The sequence below is a fragment of the Octopus sinensis genome, linkage group LG3 (assembly GCF_006345805.1).
Source record: "Octopus sinensis linkage group LG3, ASM634580v1, whole genome shotgun sequence".
NCBI classification, from domain to species: domain Eukaryota; kingdom Metazoa; phylum Mollusca; class Cephalopoda; order Octopoda; family Octopodidae; genus Octopus; species Octopus sinensis.
Window position 1 is genome coordinate 163,525,828 of NC_042999.1, and position 23,027 is coordinate 163,548,854.

Genomic DNA, 23,027 nt, shown 5'->3' on the forward strand with positions numbered 1-23,027 from the left:
TTCGTAATACTTTTTTTCGTTCGGCTTAACAGCCCTTCTTGTCTTGTTATTTTCCTTGTCCTGTCTTTTACTGCTTATATTTTGTACTGTCGTTACTGTCTTGTTTTTGTTACCATTTTTACCCCTCTGCAAAAAGATCTTAAATTTTATTTGATTTGCTTTTCGCAGGAAGGAAAGTTTCTATTGAAGATACGTCTCGCCTTCACCTTCAAAACGTAGAGTAGATGAAACCATGGCGACTGAAGAAGGGGATTTTTCCTTGTGTTATTTGTCCTGTACTCTATATTTTCTTTGTTGTTTAAGAAAAATGTCCAGTTCCTTGGGTTTGTGTCTATGTTTTCGTTTCTCATTGCGTTCGACGTTTTTTTTGGTGTCCTGTACTCATATATGCGTGTATATATACATGTAGAGGTAGGTACGTACATATATGTATATATATATATGCATATGTTTTATTTATTAATATATATATCTTTTATATTGGGTTTAGCTAGAGGTTGAGGCCATGCTGGGACATTACCTTCCAGTGTGATTGGGTTGCTTTTCTTTACAGTTTCTGAAGTAGCGTGTCGGACGGAGCTGCTCTTTGTGCCTCTCCTCACGATGTTTGTTCACACTCTCTTTGAAAACCTCCATATTTACACTTCGCATACCTCTGAGGCTGTATGGCAGAATGTTGAAAAGTATTGACCCTTGAAATCTAAGCTGTTACAATTCTGGGTTTTTACTCTAGACAGAGAAGACGAGATTTTTGGTACTATGCAGTGCCGTATAGTCCGGTGGTTAGTATAATTTTCAGTTCCAAAGTTGGGATCTAGACTTTCCAGTATCTTCCATATCTTTGTCACTGTATATCTCTTCAACTCCCTTAGCTTCTCCTGGTAGCTCATTTGTGTCATCTCTTTGCTCTGGGTTATTTCTGGATGCTTTTGTTTTGTCATTGGTTTGTTTTTTGTTTACTTTTTCAGCCCCCTCAGTCAAGTCTGTTTTGGCTTAGTCCTTTTGAGAGCTCACTGGGCCTGGATGACTTGCTCCTTTTCACAATCTGCATTTTTCTTGTCCCTCTTGCTGTAATCGTTTTCCAGAATGGCATTCCTATATGTTGATATTTGGTCTCACAAGGGCATAAGAATGGGAGAACTTGAGTTTCTTTTGCTTTATCTGGGTTGTTGTTCTATAGTGTTACTGCGATAATGTTTGCAGGTATCCTTCTACAATTTTTCAAGCTCAAGGAAACAATTGCAGTTCCTTGGCTCTCCAATTTCACATCTTTGCTGTATATGCCTTCAGGGAAAAAGTAGAAAAAATAGAAGTATAAGAATGTATAGATATGCGTGTGCATGTATGCACGCACACATTCATATGTATACACATAGGGAGGGAGAGAGCTATATAAGTATATACTTGTGTATATAGATCTATGTATATGAAAATATGTATGTATATATATAGATATATGTATGTGTGTATGTATTGGCTGTACAGTAAGTAGCTTGCTTCCCAACCACATTATTCCAGGTTCAGTCCCACTGTGTGGTACCTTGGGCAAGCTACTTACCACACAGTCACATCTGTGCCTATATATATGTATATATAATTTATTTAAAAGCAGCAAAAATATCACAAAAACTGTTACTCAGAGTTTCACGTGTCGTTCGTCAGACAGTTTGTTTAGGATGAAACAAAAATAAGGTTATAAGCAAACATATACAATTAATTTAATGGATACACATTTGAAAATGGTTTTGTTTCATTGGTCCTTTCAACTAACGGTCTTTACAATGACCGGTTGCATGCAATGAACAAATTTCGGTATATATGTATATATATGTGTGTGTATATCACGTGACCGACCAGACCATCAGATGTTGCTACACATCGCTGGTCACAATTAGTTTTAGCCTTCGAATGACGCCACCCCGCTGGCTAAGCGAGCAGGCCAACAGAAGAAAGAGTGGTGAAAGAGTACAGCAGGGATCACCACCCCCTGCCGGAGCTTCGTGGAGCTCTTAGGTGTTTTCGCTCAATAAACACTCAACACCCAGTCTGGGAATCGAAACCGCGATCCTACGACCGCGATTCAGCTGCCCTAATCACTAGGCCATGTGTGTGTATATATAATATATAAATATATGCATATATATATATATATATATATATATATATACACATATATGTGCATACCTACACATATATGTATATATACATGTATATATAAGGGTACAGGACATCAAAAAGCATTGAACACAATGAGAAACAAAAACATACAAATGAATTTTTTTTAGACAACGCAAAAAACAAACAGAGAAATGAGACATACAATATAAAGAATATTCCTTTTCTTCAGTTGTCCCTGTTTCAACTACTCCACAAATTCGAAGGCAAGGATTAGACGTGACTTCATTGAAACAGTCCTTCCCGCAAAGCTAATTAAATAAAGTTTGGGATTTTTTGCGGAAGGTGAAAGTGGTAACTAGAACAGGACTGGGAGAACAAAACAGTAAAAACAATAAAAAAGTAAAAACAGTAAAAGACAGAACAATGAGAACAAAATAGTAAAAACAAACGATGAGGGTTGTTAAGCCAAGACGATGGAAAAATTATTCTGAATGTTTAAGGAGATGAGCTTATGAAGAGACAGGATAAGCCCGTTTAGTCTTTATGAAGGTAGTAGTCGGAAAGATAGATTCCCTCTCGCCATGTGTCATCGACGAGAGCGTCGAGGAGGGGTGAGAGACGGAGAGAACGGTGAAGGGGAGACGAGAAGAATAGGGAAGTGTGGGAGAAAAAACCAGAAAGGATGAAGAACAAAAGGGGGAGAGAGATAGCAAAGAAGAGTTTGCATCATAATTGTTAAGATAAAACTTACTTGGAAAAAGATGCGTGGCGTTCGATCATATAATAATATAAATATATGCATATATACATACACGTATGTACATACCTACATACATATGTATATATACATGCATATATGGGTACAGAACATCAAAAAAACCTTGAACATAATGAGAAACGAAAACATAAAAACAAAAACATAGAAACAAACCTTTTTTCGGACAACAAAAAAAAACAAACAGAGAAACAAGACATACAACATAAGGAATGTTCCCCTTCTTCAGTTGTCCCTGTTTCAAATACTCCACATTTCGAAGGCAAGGACAAGATGCGACTTTGTTGAAATAGTCCTTCCCACAAAGCAAATTAAATAAAATTTGGGATTTTTTGCGGAGAGTGAAAGTGGTAATATATATGCAAATATGTGTGTGTACATATATATGTATGTATAAATGTGTATATATATATATGTATGTATATATACATGTGTGTGTGTGTGTATATGTGTATGTATATACATGTTTATATATATATATACGTATGTATGTATGTATATATATATATACACATATTTATATCTGTATGTTTATATGTATACATATGGAAGTTGTAGCTTTGATACCAGTGCCGGTGGCACATAAGAGAACCGTCCGAACGTGGCCGCTGCCAGTGCCGCTCCGACTGGCCTCTGTGCTGGTGGCATGTAAAAAGCACCATCCGATTGTGGCCGTTGCCAGCCTCGTCAGGCCCCCGTGCCGGTGGCACGTAAAAAGCACCATCTGATCGCCGCCGTTTGCCAGCCTCATCTGGCACCTGTGCAGGTGGCATGTAAAAAGCACCCAGTACACTCACGGAGTGGTTGGCATTAGGAAGGGCATCCAGCTGTAGAAACACTGCCAGATCAGACTGGGCCTGGCGCAGCCTACTGGTTCCCCAGACCTCAATTGAACCATCCAACCCATGCTAGCATGGAAAAACGGACGTTAAACGTTGATGATGATGATGATAGATAGATAGATAGATAGATACACGCACACACACACACACGCATACATATATATACTTTATTAAAAGCAGTAGATATATCACAAAAACTGTTTCTCAAAGTTTAATTTTCCTGTTCGTCGGACTGTTTTGTTAGAATGGTACAGAAATTCTGACATAATCAAACATAGATTAAATGATACACTTTTGAAAATAGTCTTGTTTCATTGGTCGTTTCAACTAACAGTCTTAAGCATGCAATGATCAAAATTGTTGTAAAATTGAAGAAAACCTTCAATTGAAGGGCAGAGTCTAAATATGTATGGTAAATAATTAGGTACAAGATATAAATGAATGCATTAACAGTTATATCCATTTAAAAATTGAAATTAAAAATTACATAGATATTTTTCAGCAGCATATACACATACTAAACCATCTATATACAGATGCATATACATAGTTATATACATGTATAGGTGAGACGTAAATATATACATACACACACATACACGCGCACAAAATCTCTTGGTGTATACATACACAGGTCAGTTGTTACCGGCGAAAGAGATGGGAGGCATATTAAGCATAGGGAGGAGGGAGTGAAACAGTGAAAAGAAAAGAGGTAAAAGTTACTGAAACAGAAACAGAAAACTGAGAGAAAGAGATTGCTACAAAAGAAACGAGAGAGACTTTACGAATTGCATTCAACGAATGCACACGTGAAGCAAAATTACGTATATATATATACACATAACTATAGATATGCATACAAATACACATGATTACATTTATAAATATTCAAAAATATGCATGCGAATACATGCTCACATAAGCATAAGTATATACACATACATATACATCCATGTGCGTATGCACATAAATATAAACATACACGTATACTTACACACATACATGTACGGACACATACACATACATATGTACACCCACAATACATATATACACATAAAGACAAATATACAGTGACACATCTACATCATAATGTATATACAAGCAATTTCAAAAGCTGCTTGGTGTATATAAAATCAAAATACAGATAAAAAGGCGTTTTAAAATGCAACACCATATAAGGAATCATCTACAAATAAAATGTAACAATTAAATAGGCTTGTAAAATTCAATAAAATAAAATATCAAAAAATAATACAAATAAAAAATAAAATAATAATAATAATAATGAAAATCTTAGCAAAGCCTAAGCTTGGAAATATGTAAAATAGTCAAAGGTCTTCTTAAAGAATGAGTCAAAATATATTCAATATCGTGGCAATGCAAAACAACCATACATTACAAAGACAAATTCAAAAGTAGCAGTCGAAAATAATTCAAAAGTCAAAGCATACTATCCATATGGTATTTTGTCGGTTGACATTTAAAATTTTGTTGCATGTTTGCAGGAATTTAAAAGTTAGCGTCTATGATTTAAAGTGTTTTTATCCTGGAACAAGATGAAGAATTTTTCCAAAAGGCATAAATTGCATTTGATGGGTCTTTTATGAGCTCCATGTCTGTAAGGTGATGCTTTGTCTAAAATTTTCCATGTTACATTAAAAGGGTGGGTTTCCTTTTCTTTTAATTCCCAGACATGCTTTGCCAGACAAGTCATCCTGTTTTCGGGGTCCAAAGAATTGTAATTGCAAAGACAAGACCTCCTGTCTGTTGGAAAGAAAATGTCTGGAAAAAGGGATTGTGTATAGGGCCAAAGTACAAATAGATGGCTTGAAAGAATAAAAAACATACACGGGAGCTGCTGAAAATTCTTTCAAGACCCAATTTTATTCCCACAGAAAGGGACATGGAGAACTGGATTGGGGCAGCCCACTCCGCCTTCAGCAGACACAGCCAACATGTATTCTTCAATCATGCACTGACCATCTGGATAAAGATCATGGTCTTCCATGCCATTGTCCTGTCAACTCAACTCTATGCTTGTAAGACTTGGATGTTGTACTGTCGTGATTTCAAGCGCCTTGAATGCTTCCAGCAATCGAAGCAACAACAGACCCTCAACATACAATGGGAAGATCACGCTACCAACAACAAGGTTCTTCGCCACGGCTTACTACCAAGTTTCAAAGACACCATTCTTCGCCATCGTCTGCACTGGGCAGGTCATGTCCAGCGTCTGTAGCTCTCTTGTCTCCCAAGGGTCATGCTCTACGGAGTACTTGCAATCGGAACTAGACCCAGAGTATGTCTGAAATTCCGTTTTAAAGACCAGCTCAAATGGACCTTGGCTCAAGCTAACATTCAGCCATCCTCACAGGAACACATTACCATGGCGAGTTCTCGGTATCGAGCACGAGTGCGGCCGGTTTATTGCTGGGGAGTAAGTCTGAGTACGACGAAGACCACGAGTGTGTGTGTCCGTGTGTTATCGACAAGGCACGAAAATCAAAATCGAAATCGATCAACATCAATGGAAATTGTATCTGTGATACCAGTGCCGGTGGCACGTAAAAAGCATCATCTGATCGTGGCCGGTGGCACGTAAAAAGCACCATTCTGATCGTGGCCGTTTGCCAGCCTTGTCTGGCACCTGTGCTGGTGGAATGTAAAAAGCACCCACTACACTCATGGAGTGGTTGGCGTTAGGAAGGGCATCTAACTGTAGAAACATTGCCAGATCAGACTGAGCCTGGTGCAGCCTTCTGGCTTCCCGGACCCCAGTTGAACCGTCCAACCCATGCTAGCATGGAAAGCGGACGCTAAACGATGATGATGATGATATATATAGTATGTATATGTATTCTATATTTATATATATTGTATGTATATATATATTCTATATTTATATTGTATGTATATGTATATATATTCTATATTTATATTGTATGTATATATATATATATTGTATACACATATATTGTATATAAATATATATATATTGTATACATTTATATATTGTATATATATATATACATTGTATGCATTTATATCTTGTATGCATACATATATATATATATGTAATATAGTGAGAATTTGCAAAAAACAAGACAACGATGGATGTCATCATCATCATCATCATTATTTAACGTCCGTTTTCCGCGCTAGCACGGGTTGGACAAATAACAAACAGATGTATTAGTTTAACGTTCGGTAAGTGAGAAAGTCTTTTACTTTTTGAGCCTACGCTCTTCGGCAAGAAGGAACACAGAAATAAACAGGGAGAGAAAATAAAAAATGTTTAGGGGCTAGTGTTTTATCATGGCGAATGTTGGACAGAGAGGTCACACAGGAGAGCTAGGAAGAAGGGGAGATGATAAAGTAGCGGTTATCCCAAAATGATGGTGCGCTTGGGTGTGTATCTGAGAGCGTGCATGTGGGCTGGTGACCTTGATGTGTGCATGTATAGGTGTGTGGATGATGATGTGGGTGCTGGGAAGTGGTCAGTGCTAGTGTGTGCGGGGTGGTGTGATATGGTGGTGTTGGAGTGGGGGAGCAAGGGTGGAATGTGGGTAGGGATGGGGTATGTGGGAGTGGGTGTAAGGGACGGGTGGGGTTGGAATGTGTATGGGGTGGGGTAACAAGGGAGGGGGGAGAGGTGGAATATATGTATTCTATATATATTGTATATAGTTTAATCATCATCATCATTTAACGTCCGTTCTCCATGCTAGCATGCATTGGACGGTTCGACCGGGGATCTGGGAAGCCAGACGGCTGCACCAGGCTCCAGTCTTATCTGGCAATGTTTCTACAGCTGGATGCCCTTCCTAACGCCGACCACTCCGTGAGTGTAGTGGCTGCTTTTTACGTGCCAGGTGAGGCTGGCAATGGCCACATTCGGATTGGTGTATTTTACGTGCCACCGGCACGGAAGCCAGTCGAGGCGGCGCTGGCATCGGCCACGAGTCGGATAGTGCTTTTTACGTACCACCAGACCAGGGATCCTGGCTGGTTCAATTCGATTTCGATTTCGCTTGCCCCAACATGTCTTCGCATATTGTGTGTATATGTATATATATTCATTACCAGCGTCGCCTTACTGGCACCTGTGCCGGTGGCATGTGTAAAAAGATTTGAGCGAGGTCGTTGCCAGTACCGCCTGAATGACCCATGCCGGTGGTACGTAAAAAGCACCTACTACACACTTGGAGTGGTTGGCCTTAGGAAGGGCATCCAACTATAGAAACTTTGCCAGATCAAGATTGGAATCTGGTTCGCCAGCCCTCAGTCAAAATCGTCCATGGAAAGTGGACGTTAAACGATGATGATTCTATGTGTGTATATATATATATATATATATATTGTGTATCTATTGTATACATGTATATATTTTCTATGGATCATCATCATCATTTAACGTCTGCTTTCCATGCTGGCATGGGTTGGACGATTTAACTGAGGACTGGCAAACCAGATGGCTGCACCAGGCTCCAATCTGATCTGGCAGCGTTTCTACAGCTGGATGCCCTTTCTAACGCAAACCACTCCGATAGTGTAGTGGGTGCTTTTACGTGCCACCAGCATGAGGGCCAGTAAGGTGGTACTGTCAATGATGTTAAATATCTACAAAAAATAGAATTGATATCTTCTGTAAATCATGTTGCCTCAATAAACTTAACATATCTCAACAACAAATGGTTTCAAACATGCCATTCTTCAAAAGTATATAGATTGGTATATAAAACTACTTTCTACTGTTAAGTGTAATGAAATTTTGAGTAGATATATCTGTCGTTACGTTCCGAGTTCAAATTCCGCCGAGGTCGACTTTGCCTTTCATCCTTTCGGGGTCGATAAATTAAGTACCAGTTACACACTGGGGTTGATGTAATCGACTTAATCCCTTTGTTTGTCCCCTCTGTGTTTAGCCCCTTGTGGGTAGTAAAGAAATATATATCTGATTCCCTTAGTAAAATGGTTGATAAAAGAACTGAGCATATTTTCACAGGTATTATATTTGATTTTCAGTTTCAATATTGGGTTTTGGATGTTTTAAAATTTTTATGCTTCTAAATGTTTGCTGAAACTGATGTAAAGCTGGAAAAATCAATGAAGTTGAGGTTAACTTTTTTTTCCATTAATTTTTTGAAAAACAGTATGTTATCATAGTCCTCCAGGCAATAACGGAGGAATTCAAGACAGGATGCCCCTGGGAGCTCCTCTATGCTAATGACCTTGCTCTAATTGCTGAGTCACTATCAGAACTGGAGAAGTTTCAGGGGTGGAAGCAAGGATTAGAATCGAAGGGCCTTAGAGTCAACTTAGCTACAACCAAAGTCCTAATAAGTAGTAAGGCAGACAAATCACAAACGCCTTCAGGTAGATGGCCCTGCTCGATCTGTAGAAAAGGCATAGGTAGAAACTCTATAAGATGCACCATAATCTAAATGCCATCAATGTACTGCCTATTTATGTCAGTACATTGACATGTAATCGACTTAATTGCATTCAACTTACACGAGCAAACAAAGGTGACATGGCCTTTCAAATTTATGCAATAGTATAATTTGTGAAATTTGGATGAATATTTTAGGAAATATGACGGTTTGAATGGTCAGTGAATTGATTGACGAAATCTTGCCTAATTGGTCTAAATTAATAATTAGCCATATTTGTAATGTCATATCTTTGAAACTGAGGTGATAATCATCTTCAAATTACACAAATCACGCAGGGACCTGAGTTTGGGAACATTTGTAGTAGGCATAGAACTAAATAATTCCCCAAATTTTGGAACAATACTATTGCGATAAAATTTTAATGAACTATTAAAAATGGCTGCAAATGGTGGAGTTTCAGATCAGGATATGCACATAAGTTGGATTTTTATTCTGATGGGGATTTTTCCAATTTATTTTAGTGGGGGTGGGGGGTTTATCTTTATGATTATTTTTCACACTTCCCCTCCCTCTTATTCCCCTCCAAACTGATTTCAGCTGATTTTGTTTCTACTACACACTTAGCAATGATGGGAGAAGCTTTTTCATTTTAAAAATAGGTGGGGGATTTCAGAAATATTTTCAGATGAAAAGGTGCATGATTTAAGAGTGATTTAGCTGCTGCTTCTAGCACATCCCATGACCACTTGGAACCTTCCTTGTTTCTTTGTCACTGACATGTATTGATGTTTTTCAATGGGTTTTGTTGGAGCTGTACAGTGATACCTTCTTATACACTAAGAGTTTCTACAAGACAACTTTCTTAAGGCTACTGACCAAACATACAGCTACAGCAAGGCTCTAGCCAAATTGAAAGTTGAGATAATAGTAGAATAGTGAGGTAGAAAGAAACATAAAAGCAGAGAGAGACTTGATAAGGAGCAGCTAAGAGCAATGCCAAGTTGCTAGAGAGAAAGAGGTTTGCTTATGTTCTGTAATTTGAAGATCAAAGGCATGAGACTTTCTGGATTGCAAGACAGTGTGTTACAGAAAACTTGGATGTTGTTGGGGAGAAGTTTCTGAGCAGAAAAAGACATAGAAGTGCTATTATAAGAAAGTAGAGGATGCATCAAAGAGAGAAGTCCTGTTATAGTTGCCCTAACAGAGGGACCAGTTATACAAGTTAATAGCAGTTTGATAAAGCGATGAAGGATATGATGGCAGAGAAGATTGTCAGTCTATTGGGGATAGTTATTCAGATGATTAAAACGTCTGGAGTAGGGCACATCCTATCATCTGCATCGTCAATCAAGTCATACAGGAAGTTGTTATATACACAACTGCTGAAAGGGCATAAGAAATGCACTGCAAAAAGGAAATAACAGAGGCATCAAGTTGAACCAGTTTATAAAAAGTTACTAAAAGAAACATACAAACAGAATTAGCCTAGATGGGATGCAGTTTGTGCTGGGGAAAGGTACCATTGGTGCACTCTTAGAGAAGTATTAAGATGGGGTAAGCCACCTTTGCTGATCTAGAAGGCCTTGGTCTCACATTATAATCTGGTGGTCACTCAGAAAATTTGGAATAATGAATGGCTTGTGAAGGCTGTGCAAGCAATGTACAGTAGTGCTGTCAATAAAGAGAGTACTGAATATAGCAATGAATTTAGTGTGAAAGTCGGGTTCACTAAGATTCAGTTCAGATTCATCCCCTTTTATTTATCACTGTCCTCTGGGTTTTAAGACTGGCTGTCCATAGGAATTTCTCTAGGCTGACAATCTGGTTCTTATATCAGAATCTGGATTGCTTCAAGGAGACAAAAGAAGAGAAAACTGGCAACTACTATTGAAACTTTGGTCTTAAAGGAGACATTTAACTTGAGTATTTTTGTGATATATGCACAGTGTCTTGTTCAGTGTCTTGCAATATTCTTATAATTTTCAATGTGAAAGCAAAACCGAAAATCAAGTAAAGACTGAAGTATTAGAAACTAGGAAAGAAGACATGACTCTGGTACCATCTGTGTTTGTTAAGAAGGGGAGTCGGTAGATATTTCATTCTGTGTATCTAGCATAAACTACAGACCCATGAGATGTAGTGGAATTAGAAGTAATCTAATGAGAAAGGTAGACTTTACATGCAGCATATACTCAGGAGCAGTAAAGTACTAAGAGTGATCCCACAGTAGTTGATAACTTCTGCTGCATAGATAACCTAATTAGCAATGGAGTATAGTAGCCAGAACAAGAACGGGTTGGGAGAAGTTCAAGGAGCTATTTCCGCTTCTATTAATAAAGGGTTCTCTCTGAGTAAAGGAGAGAATGTATGACATCTGTAGACAATGTGTATGGCTGCATGGTAGAGAGATGCAGGCACTGAATACAGATACAGAGGGATTTACAAAACTAGAAAGAAATGAAATGTTCATGCTTTTCTGGATGTGAGTTTGCATTATCTCTTCAGCATTTAAACCAGCCATATCTGGCTCAAATATTCTACATGTTTTATGTTCAAACTGGCTAGATCCAACTTCTCACAACTACCCTACATTGTCATTCAAAAAATAAACACTCATATCATCAGAACCTCAAAGTCAACAGATAATGCATGATTAATTCATAACAATGTGAATACATAAGAATTACATTTGACAGAGTAATCTCAATGCTAAAGGATTAATGATGGAATTCAAATGAGCTCTGAGCAAAGTTGTGCACAAATGGGATCAGATGAGGTACTTAAGAGAAGACTACACTGGTGTGGGCATGTAATGTCTATAAAGGATGATAGCTGTATAAAGAAGTGTAAGGCACTCAAAATGGATGGAACCTAAGAAAGATTGAGACCCATGAAGATAAAGGGACGAAGTGGTGAAGATTGATCTTAGAAGTTGGACCTCATGGAGGTGGAGTTACAGTGATTCGTCCTCTTGAGAGGACCTACCCAGCTGTTCAAGTATGGTGAAATGAACATTGAAATGGTGGTGGTAATGAAGGATGGAAGATATATATGGATGGATATTGTCTATATTTGCTGCCTCCCCAGCCTTGTGATCCCTTTTTATTTCATTGTCATCACTTTCCCTCTGCCTTCTCTCTTCTATTCACTGTACTGTGCTATCAGTGTAGGGCTATCATTAAATCTGTCCAATCCTCTCATCTTTCTGGCAATCACTTGCTCTCCTCTCACTGGGCCATGTATGTAAAGAAAGATTGCATTGACAGGTACTGGAGCACCTAACAGTCAGTATTCCTTCTCTTCTCCTATTCCCTCAGCCCCCCTCTCTACCATCATAAACTTGTTCCTTCACCCTTATATTCTAGTTTTTTTCCATCATCACTGCCTGCTAGTCACTCTCTTAGTCATATAGCACTGAACAGACAGACACAGCTAAAAGTAAAGAAAGCAATATCACTAAAGTTGGTGTCATTTTAAAATGCACCCAGTATGCCCTATAAAGTGGTTAGTGATTGTTCAGAAGCAACATAGATTTGAGAGAGCTCTTTAGCCATGTCAAAAACGACCTCCTCTGGGTCTATGATAAAATTCATTCAGTACTCTATAAAGAGGTTGACGATAGGAAGGATATCTGGATGTAACCAAACTAACCTGTCTAGGAGGGCATTAACTCCAAATAAAAACTGACTTGGATCACAATTTGTCCAACCTATGCCAGCAGGGAAAGTGAATGTAAAATGATTAAATGCTTGTTGAGGTATATAGCTTATAGCATCAGTTTCATTAATTTATCCTTAAAGTAAGAATTTTTTCTAAAATAAAAATGATAAACTGTCCTTTTATGTTACTAGTCTGTTCAACCATAAATAGACATAGAATAATGATGATTGATATCTAATATGATAATCAAAACATCTTGGCCCGACTCTATTTCTCCTCTACATCAGTGTTCTTCAATTCATCAACATTTCTGTTAATGATACTACTGGTTGTCCTGGCAGTACCGCTCCCTTGAAATGGTTAGAATTTACTGCTAGTCTTGAGGTGGATCTGCAGGCTGTTAAGAAATGGGGTGAGAAGTGACTAGTAACTTTCAACCCTGGCAAGACCAAACTCCTGTCTTTCAGTGGGGAGTGGGATCCCTATCCTTCTCCCATTTACATGAGTTTTGGGCCTGTGGTGTTACATGGTGAGATAGTTAAACTACTTGAGAAAAGGTCTTCTTTGAAACTGCTAGTCTTACTCTCACCTGATCTTTTTGTGGGGTCTTACAATCAACTGGTAGGTTTACTTTCTGTAAGATTGGGTCATTGTTTAGGTCAAAAGATCACCTCATTTTGTACCTTTTCAAGTTCACAATTTGTCATTTTATAGAACACTGGTGCACCATCTTGTCGCTTGGATCTCTTTGACTGGGTTCAAAACTGAGTTGCTAATTTGATTGGTCCCTCTCTTGCTTCTGGAACTCTTGTCACATTGACAAGCCATTGCCAGTCTTATTCTTTTCTATCATTATTGCCACAGGAAGTTCTCTGATGAACATTCTCTCTTAGTTTCAGATTACTTTGTTCCATCTTGCCTCATGCAAAACTCACAGCATCTTCATCCAAATGCTGTTGTGCTTCCATGAACAAGGAAGTCTTTCTATGGTCATAGCTTTTTCCCTCGAACTGCCAGACTTGGGAACTCCTCCATCTCATTGTTTTCCCCCTCCTTATGACCTGAACTCTATCAAATATTAAGTAAATTCATTACTTTTGTCTTAATTTCTCCTTCTTTATAGTCTCTTATACTGAATGTCTTTTTGATTTGTTTGGGATTTTCTTATTAAAAAAAAAATCTTTGAAAAAGTTCTTGTTGCTTAACCTCAATTTTAATCTGTCTGGTATGTAACTACCAAAACCTGAACCAAGAAAGGTCAGCATACATTTTTGAAATGTAGTACATATGTTGTTGTATACCTACATAGAAACACATAATTGCATACTTATTCTCTTTGGTTCCATTTACCCTATGATATTAACCAACAAGTCTTATACATTATTTACTTTTGACAGGTATTTGTCTTCATCTTGTTTGTTGTTAACACGTTTCGGCTGATACACCCCCCCAGCCTTCATCAGGTGTCTTGGGAAAATTTCAAACCTGGGTTCTCATTCCTAAGGTATTTTTCGATGTTATTATTATTACTATTATTCAGGTCACTGCTTGGAATCGAACTTGGAATCATGGGGTTAGTAGCCTGTGCTCTTAACCACTACGTCATATGCCCTTGTACATAATTCCTCATCTCTTAAATATAGAACTGCAACAAGTCATAAAGGCAAACTTTGAACATGGAAGTTCACCATTGGAGATCTTCCACTAGCTTTTGACGGATGAACTGTTTCAGTATATAGTGGATGAAACAAATGACTATGCTGAAAACCATTCCCAGCATGTCAGACCTGGGCATGGTGGTGATTGGTTTCCAACCATTGGGGGCAAAATCAAAGTTCTGCTTGCCCTCCTGATACTGATGGGCATCGTCAAGAAACTGACTCTGGCATCATATTGGGATTGGGATCCAGCCATGTTGGCGCCTTTCTTTCTAGAAATGATGCCATGTGATCGATTTCTGATGCTTCTTCAAAATCTACATTTCAACTCAGGAGAGAACCAGGATGACAGGCTCCACAAAATATGTCTTATCGTTGACGAAGTGGCTGAAAATTTCAGAATGGTGTATGTCCCCCACACAGGACATTTTGTACAGATGAGAGTTTGTGGAAATTCAAGGGAAGGTTCTGATTCAAACAATACAACCTGACCAACTGTGTCTGCTTTGGAGTCAAGATTTATAAAGTATGCCAGTCAACAGGCAGAGCCTATGGGCACACGTGGAGTTACAAAATCTACACTGGTCAGGACAGATTGGACCTTCCAGCATCTACTCTAGCGTCAACTGTTGTCATATTGTCACTGAATGAAAACTTGGTTGACAAAGGCTACAATATTTATATGGACAACTGGTTTTCCAGTTCAGGCCCCTTCCTGCAGCTTCAGGTGAGGAGGACTAATACCTGTGGGACTGTGAGGATGTACAAGAAAAACATGCTGCCTGATCTTCACAAGGTAAAACTTTGAAGGAGGGAAACAGCATGCCGATGCACTGATAGGGGCATTTTCACTCTAGTGTAGCGTGACAAGATAAATGTCTGCATGTTATCTACAATACATTCTGCAAGCCTGAAGGACACTAGGAAATGATGCAGATGGTAATGCCATAATGAAATTGAGTGTAGTTGTTTCATACAATGAAGAGATAGGCAGGGTCGGTCACTCAGATTAGCTGGCAATGAGGCACAAATCGGTAAGAAAGTTTGTGAAATGGTGCAAAAAAATTTTCTTGACCACACTAAAGTCAATTTTTGAATTCAAGTGATTGTAGATACATGAAGTCGGTCTGATTTGTGCTGTCGAGTCATCTTATTCAGGAATAATACTGCATGAGCATCCTGCACAGAGATATAATTTAGATCAATATACGTTGAATGTTAACTCGCACTGAGTGCTGACCTCAGTCGGCATGATTACTGTTGCCATGCCTGTGGAAGAGGCAGACCCAGGAAAACCTGGGACGAGGTGGTGAAGCACGACTTCGAACTTAAGGTCTCACAAAGGAAATGACTAGAGACCGAGTCCTCTGGAAGTGTGCTGTGCGCGAGAAGACCCGGCAGGACAAGTGAGTCCATAACCCGTAGCCTTCTACTTGGGATGGAGCCAGCCTACGTATGCATACCTTCCCTTCTTGGGACACAAAACTCTACTTGTGAAGACCTGTTGAGGCAAGTGAGGATCAGAATCGAAATCGATCAATGGAAATTGCAGATGTGTTACCAGTGCCGGTGGCATGTCGAAACTCTACTTGTGAAGACCCGTTGAGGCAAGTGAGGATCAGAATGGAAATCGATCAATGGAAATTGCAGATGTGTTACCAGTGCCGGTGGCATGTCGAAACTCTACTTGTGAAGACCCGTTGAGGCAAGTGAGGATCAGAATGGAAATCGATCAATGGAAATTGCAGATGTGTTACCAGTGCCGGTGGCATGTAAGAGAACCTTCCGTTTCGCGACCGTTGCCAGCACCGCCCCGTTTCGTGTCCGTTGCCAGCCTCGCCTGGCCCTTGTGCCGGTGGCACATAAAAAGCACCATCCGTTCGTGGCCGTTTGCCAGCTCTGTCTGGCACCTGTGCGGGTGGCACGTAAAAAGCACCCACTACACTCACGGAGTGGTTGGCGTTAGGAAGGGCATCCAGCCGTAGAAACACTACCAGATTTGACTGGGCCTGATGAAGCCTTCTGGCTTCACAGACCCCAGTAGAACCGTCCAACCCATGCTAGCATGGAAAACGGACGCTAAACGACGATGATGATGATGATGATGCTCAGGCAACCAAATGAATGACTGCCATAAACTGGTTAAAGCAGTTGATGTAAATGTATGCCGAACCATTGTCGAGTGCTAATTGCTGATCTCAATGCAACCTAATTGCTTGATAAAAAACGAAAAAAACGTCATGGGGTTAATCATGTTGAATACTTGTTATGCAAATACCTATTTCTTTACTGCCCACAAGGGGGCTAAACACAGAGAGGACAAACAAGTTCAGACAAACGGATTCAGTCAAGTTTATCGACCCCTGTGCGTAACTGGTACTTAATTTATCGATCCCGAAAGGATGAAAGGGAAAGTCGACCTCAGCGGAATTTGAACTCAGAACGTAACGTCAGACGAAATACGGCTACGCATTTCGCCCGGCGTGCTAACATTTCTGCCAGCTCGCCGCCAATTTGTTATGCAAATACCATTGATATAAAGCGCATGCGCTTTTGACAGGAAGAGGAAGAGAGAGAATGACCATTCGGAATAGCATTCAAGACTATGACTAAAAATTAATTTCTTTGAACCAGGATTTACTGGTTATACATTACAATACTATAACTTCAAAATAAAAGGTTTCATTTTGTTGTTTATACTTAATCTATAAACATGTTACATTTTTTTGTTGTTGGCCATTCAATTTGGTTGAATTAACAAATTCCCTTCTTTCTCAGGATACCTTCTGTCTCTTTTGACCGACTTAATTCATTAGCAAATTGCAAGGGCTCTTTGGCTATTTAACTCTATTTTTGCAACATTGTGTATGCAAAAAACATTTGACTCTTCTGGAGAGCTGTTTTCTGCTTTTCTTCTAGAATTAAATGCTGTGCACAGAGACAGCAATATTCCTAGTGTGTAATATGGAATTCCCTGACTTATATGTGTTCTCAATTTTTTTAAAGCAATTCTCTGTTGTGTCTGTTATCAGTATATTTCATATGAACAAGTGTGATGTGTCCCTCTTTGGAGAGCATTTTCATGATATTTGAATATGGTATTGGATACAGCTGTATCATTTCTTTTCCTGAAAATATGTTTAGCAGTTATGAGACTGTTGTCTCATAACTCTCAATAAACTGGATGGAATTGGTGATTACAGTAGTTGTCATGGTTGAAGATTATGTGAAACGAATCATTGCTTTCTTTCTGCTTTATGTTGGATTTATCAAAAATGGTAAAATTGCATATTTTTTATTTGCATTTCTCTTCTGATTTCACAATTTTTCATAAAGTACTGTGTAAATTTGATCAAGGAAATGATTCAATTATCACACTAAATATGCTTATATATGATAAAATGCTTTGGTGTTTGATTAAATATGTGTCTCTATAAATCTCAAAGACCATAAGCTGGTGCTTAACCCTGCAAACATTATCATTAGCTGTTTTACTTCCTGTTTAGAGAAGATATCAGTCTGCCTTGGGTAACATTTTAAAAAGGTCCAAACAGCTAGGTCATGTGAAACATTGAATTAAGTGTCTTGGCCAGGCACAACAAAACTGGTACTGAGTTTGAAGTCCAAATTTTATCCACTTGGCCATGTTGCTTCTATGAATATAATAAAAGGGGATTTGGGGGTGGAGATGGGGTGTTGGTTTTATAAAAATTCATACTTTAACTATTTTATTGTTTGCTAAACTTTGTCTATTAATTATTGTAGGTAGAATAAAGAGTAAGAAGTCTTTAAATGTCAGGACTTTTGGAAATGTTGAAAGAAAAAGGGCACTTTTATGTGAATTATTGATGTCTGATCTTTGAAAATGTCAACTGACCTGACAGTAAACTAATCCTTGAAATTTGATGGAAATGGTAAGTTTTGTTTTATATACATGTGCAAAATAGTCAGTTTTTAACCATCAATTTTAAAGCAGCTCAGAATAAATTTTACTAATTGAAACCATTAGAATCTTCACATAAGTCTATTCTAGTGGCACAGAATTTTGAAGTCCTGGAACTAGTAATTTCTTTGGAGGTGTTTTGAGCAGACTTTCTTTTGCAGGAAATTATCAAGTTGCTGGAAAAATTGGTAGTCGTCGGTTGGTGAGCAGCCTGAAGAGTAAACTGGATGAAGTACTTTCATAGTGCTGTTTGTTAATTTCTGTCATAGCTATAGAGAAATATCAGTCCTTTTCAATGACCAGTACTTCTCTGCTGTGATGATTTCACTGGATGCAAGAAGTAGTGGATGATTTTTCTTGCTGAACACCAAGTGGTTATCATAATCTCTTTCATTTGGGGAAGTGTGCTCGTGTTTCACCTCTGTTTGTCTACTGTTGATAGCTAAAGTGAATCCACTTTTGTGAAACATCACAATGCAATCAAAAGAAACTCAGAGCTGACTTTGTAATTGTAACTTTTATCAATCAGCTGTTTAATTTTACAGTGTGGTGCAAATGTTGAACAACTGTTGAAAAGTAAATATTTCGACCGTCTACAAAATTGTGTCATTTTGTGTGTACTTAGTAATCACCCTGAGTGGTCCTAGTCAATCACAGAAGGTCTTTTGCAACCTTTTTCATCTGCAAGTCTCTTGTCTCTCTTAAATTTTGGAACTTATATTAAGCAGTGCATTTATTGATATTCCCTTTGCCAAGTGCTTGGTTGATATTACAAGCAGTTTCTGCTTTACATTTGGAACTCAATAAAATGTCTTGAAATTGCATTTTTTTTTTTAGGACAGTATAAAATAGGTCATCAAGCATGAAATTTGTAGAGAAGAAAAAAGGTTGCTAATATTTTATAAATACAAGGAATAGTTTTATTCATCAAAGTATGCATCCATATTGTCAATATACTTTTGCCATTTCTTTAATAATGCACAGAGTATTCCTTTCAGTATCAGCCAAATTTCCCTTAAAGCACATCTAAAGAGTGAAATGTACTGCCCTTCTGCATGACATATGTATACTTATGCATATGCACTATAGGAATATATGATACAATGATATCAAATCAATGTAAAATATGCTTAAAGATAGCACGTATGCACTAGTCTGTGTGTGTGTGTATGTAAGTTCATTTCTGTGACTGGGTGGTGCATTGTGTTCTTGAGTAAAGCACTTCATTTCACATTGCTCTGGTTCCCCTTCGATCAGGGTAGATGGTTGGCCTGCTCACCTAGCCAGCAGGGTGGCATGATTTGAAGGCTAAAACAATGCGAAAGTGCTTTGTGACCAGCTATGTGTGACATCTGATAGCCTGGTCAGTCACATGATTGTGATTAAGTAAATATTTTAATAATAATGTTTATACAATTATTAATTTTTTAATTATATTACTCAGATCCCCTTTAATTTATCAGAAAATCATTTTATTTATTTATAGTAGTTCTGTCATTATCATCTTCCATAGTTTTTTTTTTTTTTTTTTTTTTTTTGTTAATTATAACACAGTGTTCGTGTATCAAAGTCAAGAAAGTATATTAAAATCAAGGCGTATTTAACAATTAACCATTTTCGCCTGATCAGGTATCAAATTCGCACTATCTTCAGTGAACTTTATGTGTTTTGCGACTTCTGAAACAAATTTATCATGATATTTTGTTGCTTATTGTTAAATAAAGTTCATCACATTTCTTCATCATTTATATCTTTATATACTCCTTATTCTTTTCTCATGTATATTACTATATACTCTATATGGTTTATGTTATGACAAACTAAGGAGCTTTTTTACGAATTCTACCAGATTACTTGAATCCATATACTATGACTTATATATATTCATCATCATCAAGCATCCATTATTCATGCTGCCATGGGTTGAACAGTTTGATCAGGGCTGGCAAGCTGGAAGGCTGCACCAGACTCCAGTTTGATTTAGGATGGTTTCTATGGCTGGATGCCCTTCCTAATGACAACCACCCAGAGAGTGTAACGGGAGATTTTACGTACCACCGGCACAGGTGCCATTTGTGTGACACCGGTATCTGCCATCAATGGGTCTTCTTCTCAAGCACACCATAAACATAAGCAAAATTATATTAAAAATGTGTTCCTTGTTACGACAAAAATGTTTCTTCTGGCATGAGGAGGCAATCAAAAAGTTGCTGTCTTTTGTAACAACCTACCTATACAAACATATTTTCCACTCTAATGAAAGCAGAATAATCGATTGGGCCCCGAAGACTGTATCCAAATTGCTCTGGCATGAAAATGTCCCAGTTTCGATGTGATTATAACAAAAATGAAACATCATTTCTCCGGAACCTGAAGGGAAAAAGTTTCTAGAAAAACCCTTTTGTTTCATAATAAGGATATTAATTTATCACATTTGTTTATATCTTTTATATTTAGGATTGTATTCTTCGTATAAATAGATTCAGTAAACCTTTTGAATTCAAAGAATCTATGATTTTCTTTCAAATCAAGGGGGTAATGTCAGCATAAGTAGATATATTTTGGGGTAATTGGTTTAAAAAGTTCCCTGACCCCTGCTATAACCTTTCATCATCTGACACAAGATCTCCTCCAATGCCTTCTCCCCTTTCAAAGTATCTTTGTCTTGCAAGTTACTTGGTGATCCTGCCAGTGCTGATGCCTTGTAAAAAGCATCCAGCTCACACTGTAAATTGGTTGGCATTTGGAAGGGCATCGAGCTATAAAAACTCTGCCAAAACTGACCTCACCTCTGTTTATGCCAAGTAAAAAGTACTCAGTCCATTGTGCTGGTTGGTTGGTTGGCTGGTGTTAGGAAGGGCATCCAACTGAAAAAACCCTGCCAAAACAGACACTGAAGTCTGGTCAGCTCCTGTCAAACTGTTCAGCCCATACCAGCATGGCAGGCAGACATTAAGTGATGATGATGATGGTGTAAAAATCAATGGAACAAAGTTATCATTGCGGATGGGACTTGCATATGATGGCAGACTATTGCAGGAACTTGGCTTGTGGTTTTAGAAACAATGATGTAATTTGTCTGTATAAATTTTAAGATTTTTACTAGTTTTTCAGTAGAATTTTAAGAAAAAAACATTCTGGTTCTAAAGAAAAACAAATTTGTATGTATGTTTGTATATTATGCCTTGTACCTCATAAACTGATTTATTGATGAAGCAATGAAATTCTATGGATTCTCTATTTTAAAATCTTGATATGATGGTAATAAATGGCTTCCATTTTCAAACTGTATGTCAAAAAAAGCCTAGTTCAGCTCCAAATTTTTTGACAACAGAGGAAAAAATTCTTTTGTTGACCTGTAATATTTATTGAACTTGGTTTCTTTTTTCAGATTGTCTATAATATGTTGTCATGTCTCAAATACTGAAAAATAATCCTAAAATGAAGTTACCAACCACAAACCAAGGAACTATGCCTGTTCCACCTTCAGGTAAGATAATAATATTGTTTTTCATTGGTTCACTATAATTATACATTTTTCCTGTACTATAAAGTTAATTATTTGAGGAATATCTATTACTAATACTTATATATGTATGAATTAGCTATGCAATATTTGGAGTATTGCTAGTTTAAGTGAATACATTTAAGTATAGCATAATAATCCCTCAAAATGAATACTGTTGGAAAAATGGAGAAAATACGGATTGATTCATTACTAAAAGATTTCTATTACATCAAAGAAAATGAATAAATAATCTAACATTTTAATATCCGTAAGTTGATGAACAAACCAAATTTGTTTCTCCATTTTCTTATTTGTATTATAAATTTACGGTAAAAATATTTCTTTACTTTCACCCATTTAATACAATAAATGACTTAATTGCATTGCAATTAAAAACATTTATGTATTGAGAATTTGGGTACTTTACCAACAGTATATTGGATAACTGATATCCCATAGTGGGTTACACCCATAACCCCTGTTTTACTTTGTACTATATATATATATATATATATATTTTGCTTATTTCAGTCTTTAGACTGCAACCATGCTGGTGCCCCACCTTGAATTTTTATTTGTTTTTTTTTTAGTCAAATAAATCAACCCCAGTACTTATTATTTTTGTTTTAAGCCTGGTACTTATTCTATTGGTTTCTTTTGCCAAACTACTACGTTACAGGGACTTAAACACATCAACATAGGTTGTCAAGTGTTGGTAAGGAACAAACACAAATACAGACACACACATACAACAGGCTTTTTCAGTTTCCATCTGGCAAATCCACTCACAAGGCTTTGGTTGGCCCAAGGCTACAGTGTAGAAGATGCATGCCCAAGGTGCCACGCAGTGGGACTGAACCTAGAGCCATGTGGTCGCAGAAATTGTCTGACAGCCATGACTTGGTTCTCCTACTTGTGCGGCATGGTGCAGAGTCCTGTTGCCAGCCATAGGGTCTTCCAGCAGCCACCCTCTTGACCTAGGGCAAGTGCTATTTCCTCCAGACACTTGATGTAGGCCTCTGTGTAAAGTCTCAAGCTGTGTGAGAAGATGAATGGTAGCATAACATCGCCATCACTGGTGATCACTCCAAACACCATGATGTTAACTCGATGTTTAATTTTTATTA

General features: G+C 37.8%; 1 protein-coding gene across 3 annotated transcripts in view; it reads left to right on the forward strand.

Annotated features, from left to right (window-relative positions):
- LOC115209070 (double-stranded RNA-binding protein Staufen homolog) overlaps positions 1-23,027 on the forward strand; it is a 102,620-nt gene that overhangs the window by 2,286 nt on the left and 77,307 nt on the right. For 2 of the 3 annotated variants that reach the window (XM_029777148.2, XM_029777149.2), the window contains exons 2-3: positions 18,215-18,363; positions 21,784-21,882. In XM_029777148.2, coding sequence (XP_029633008.1) covers positions 21,804-21,882 — 79 coding nt within the window. In that variant the 5' untranslated portion in view covers positions 18,215-18,363; positions 21,784-21,803. The remainder of the gene's footprint in view (positions 1-18,214; positions 18,364-21,783; positions 21,883-23,027) is intronic. The other variant, XM_036501584.1, reaches the window with a different exon arrangement.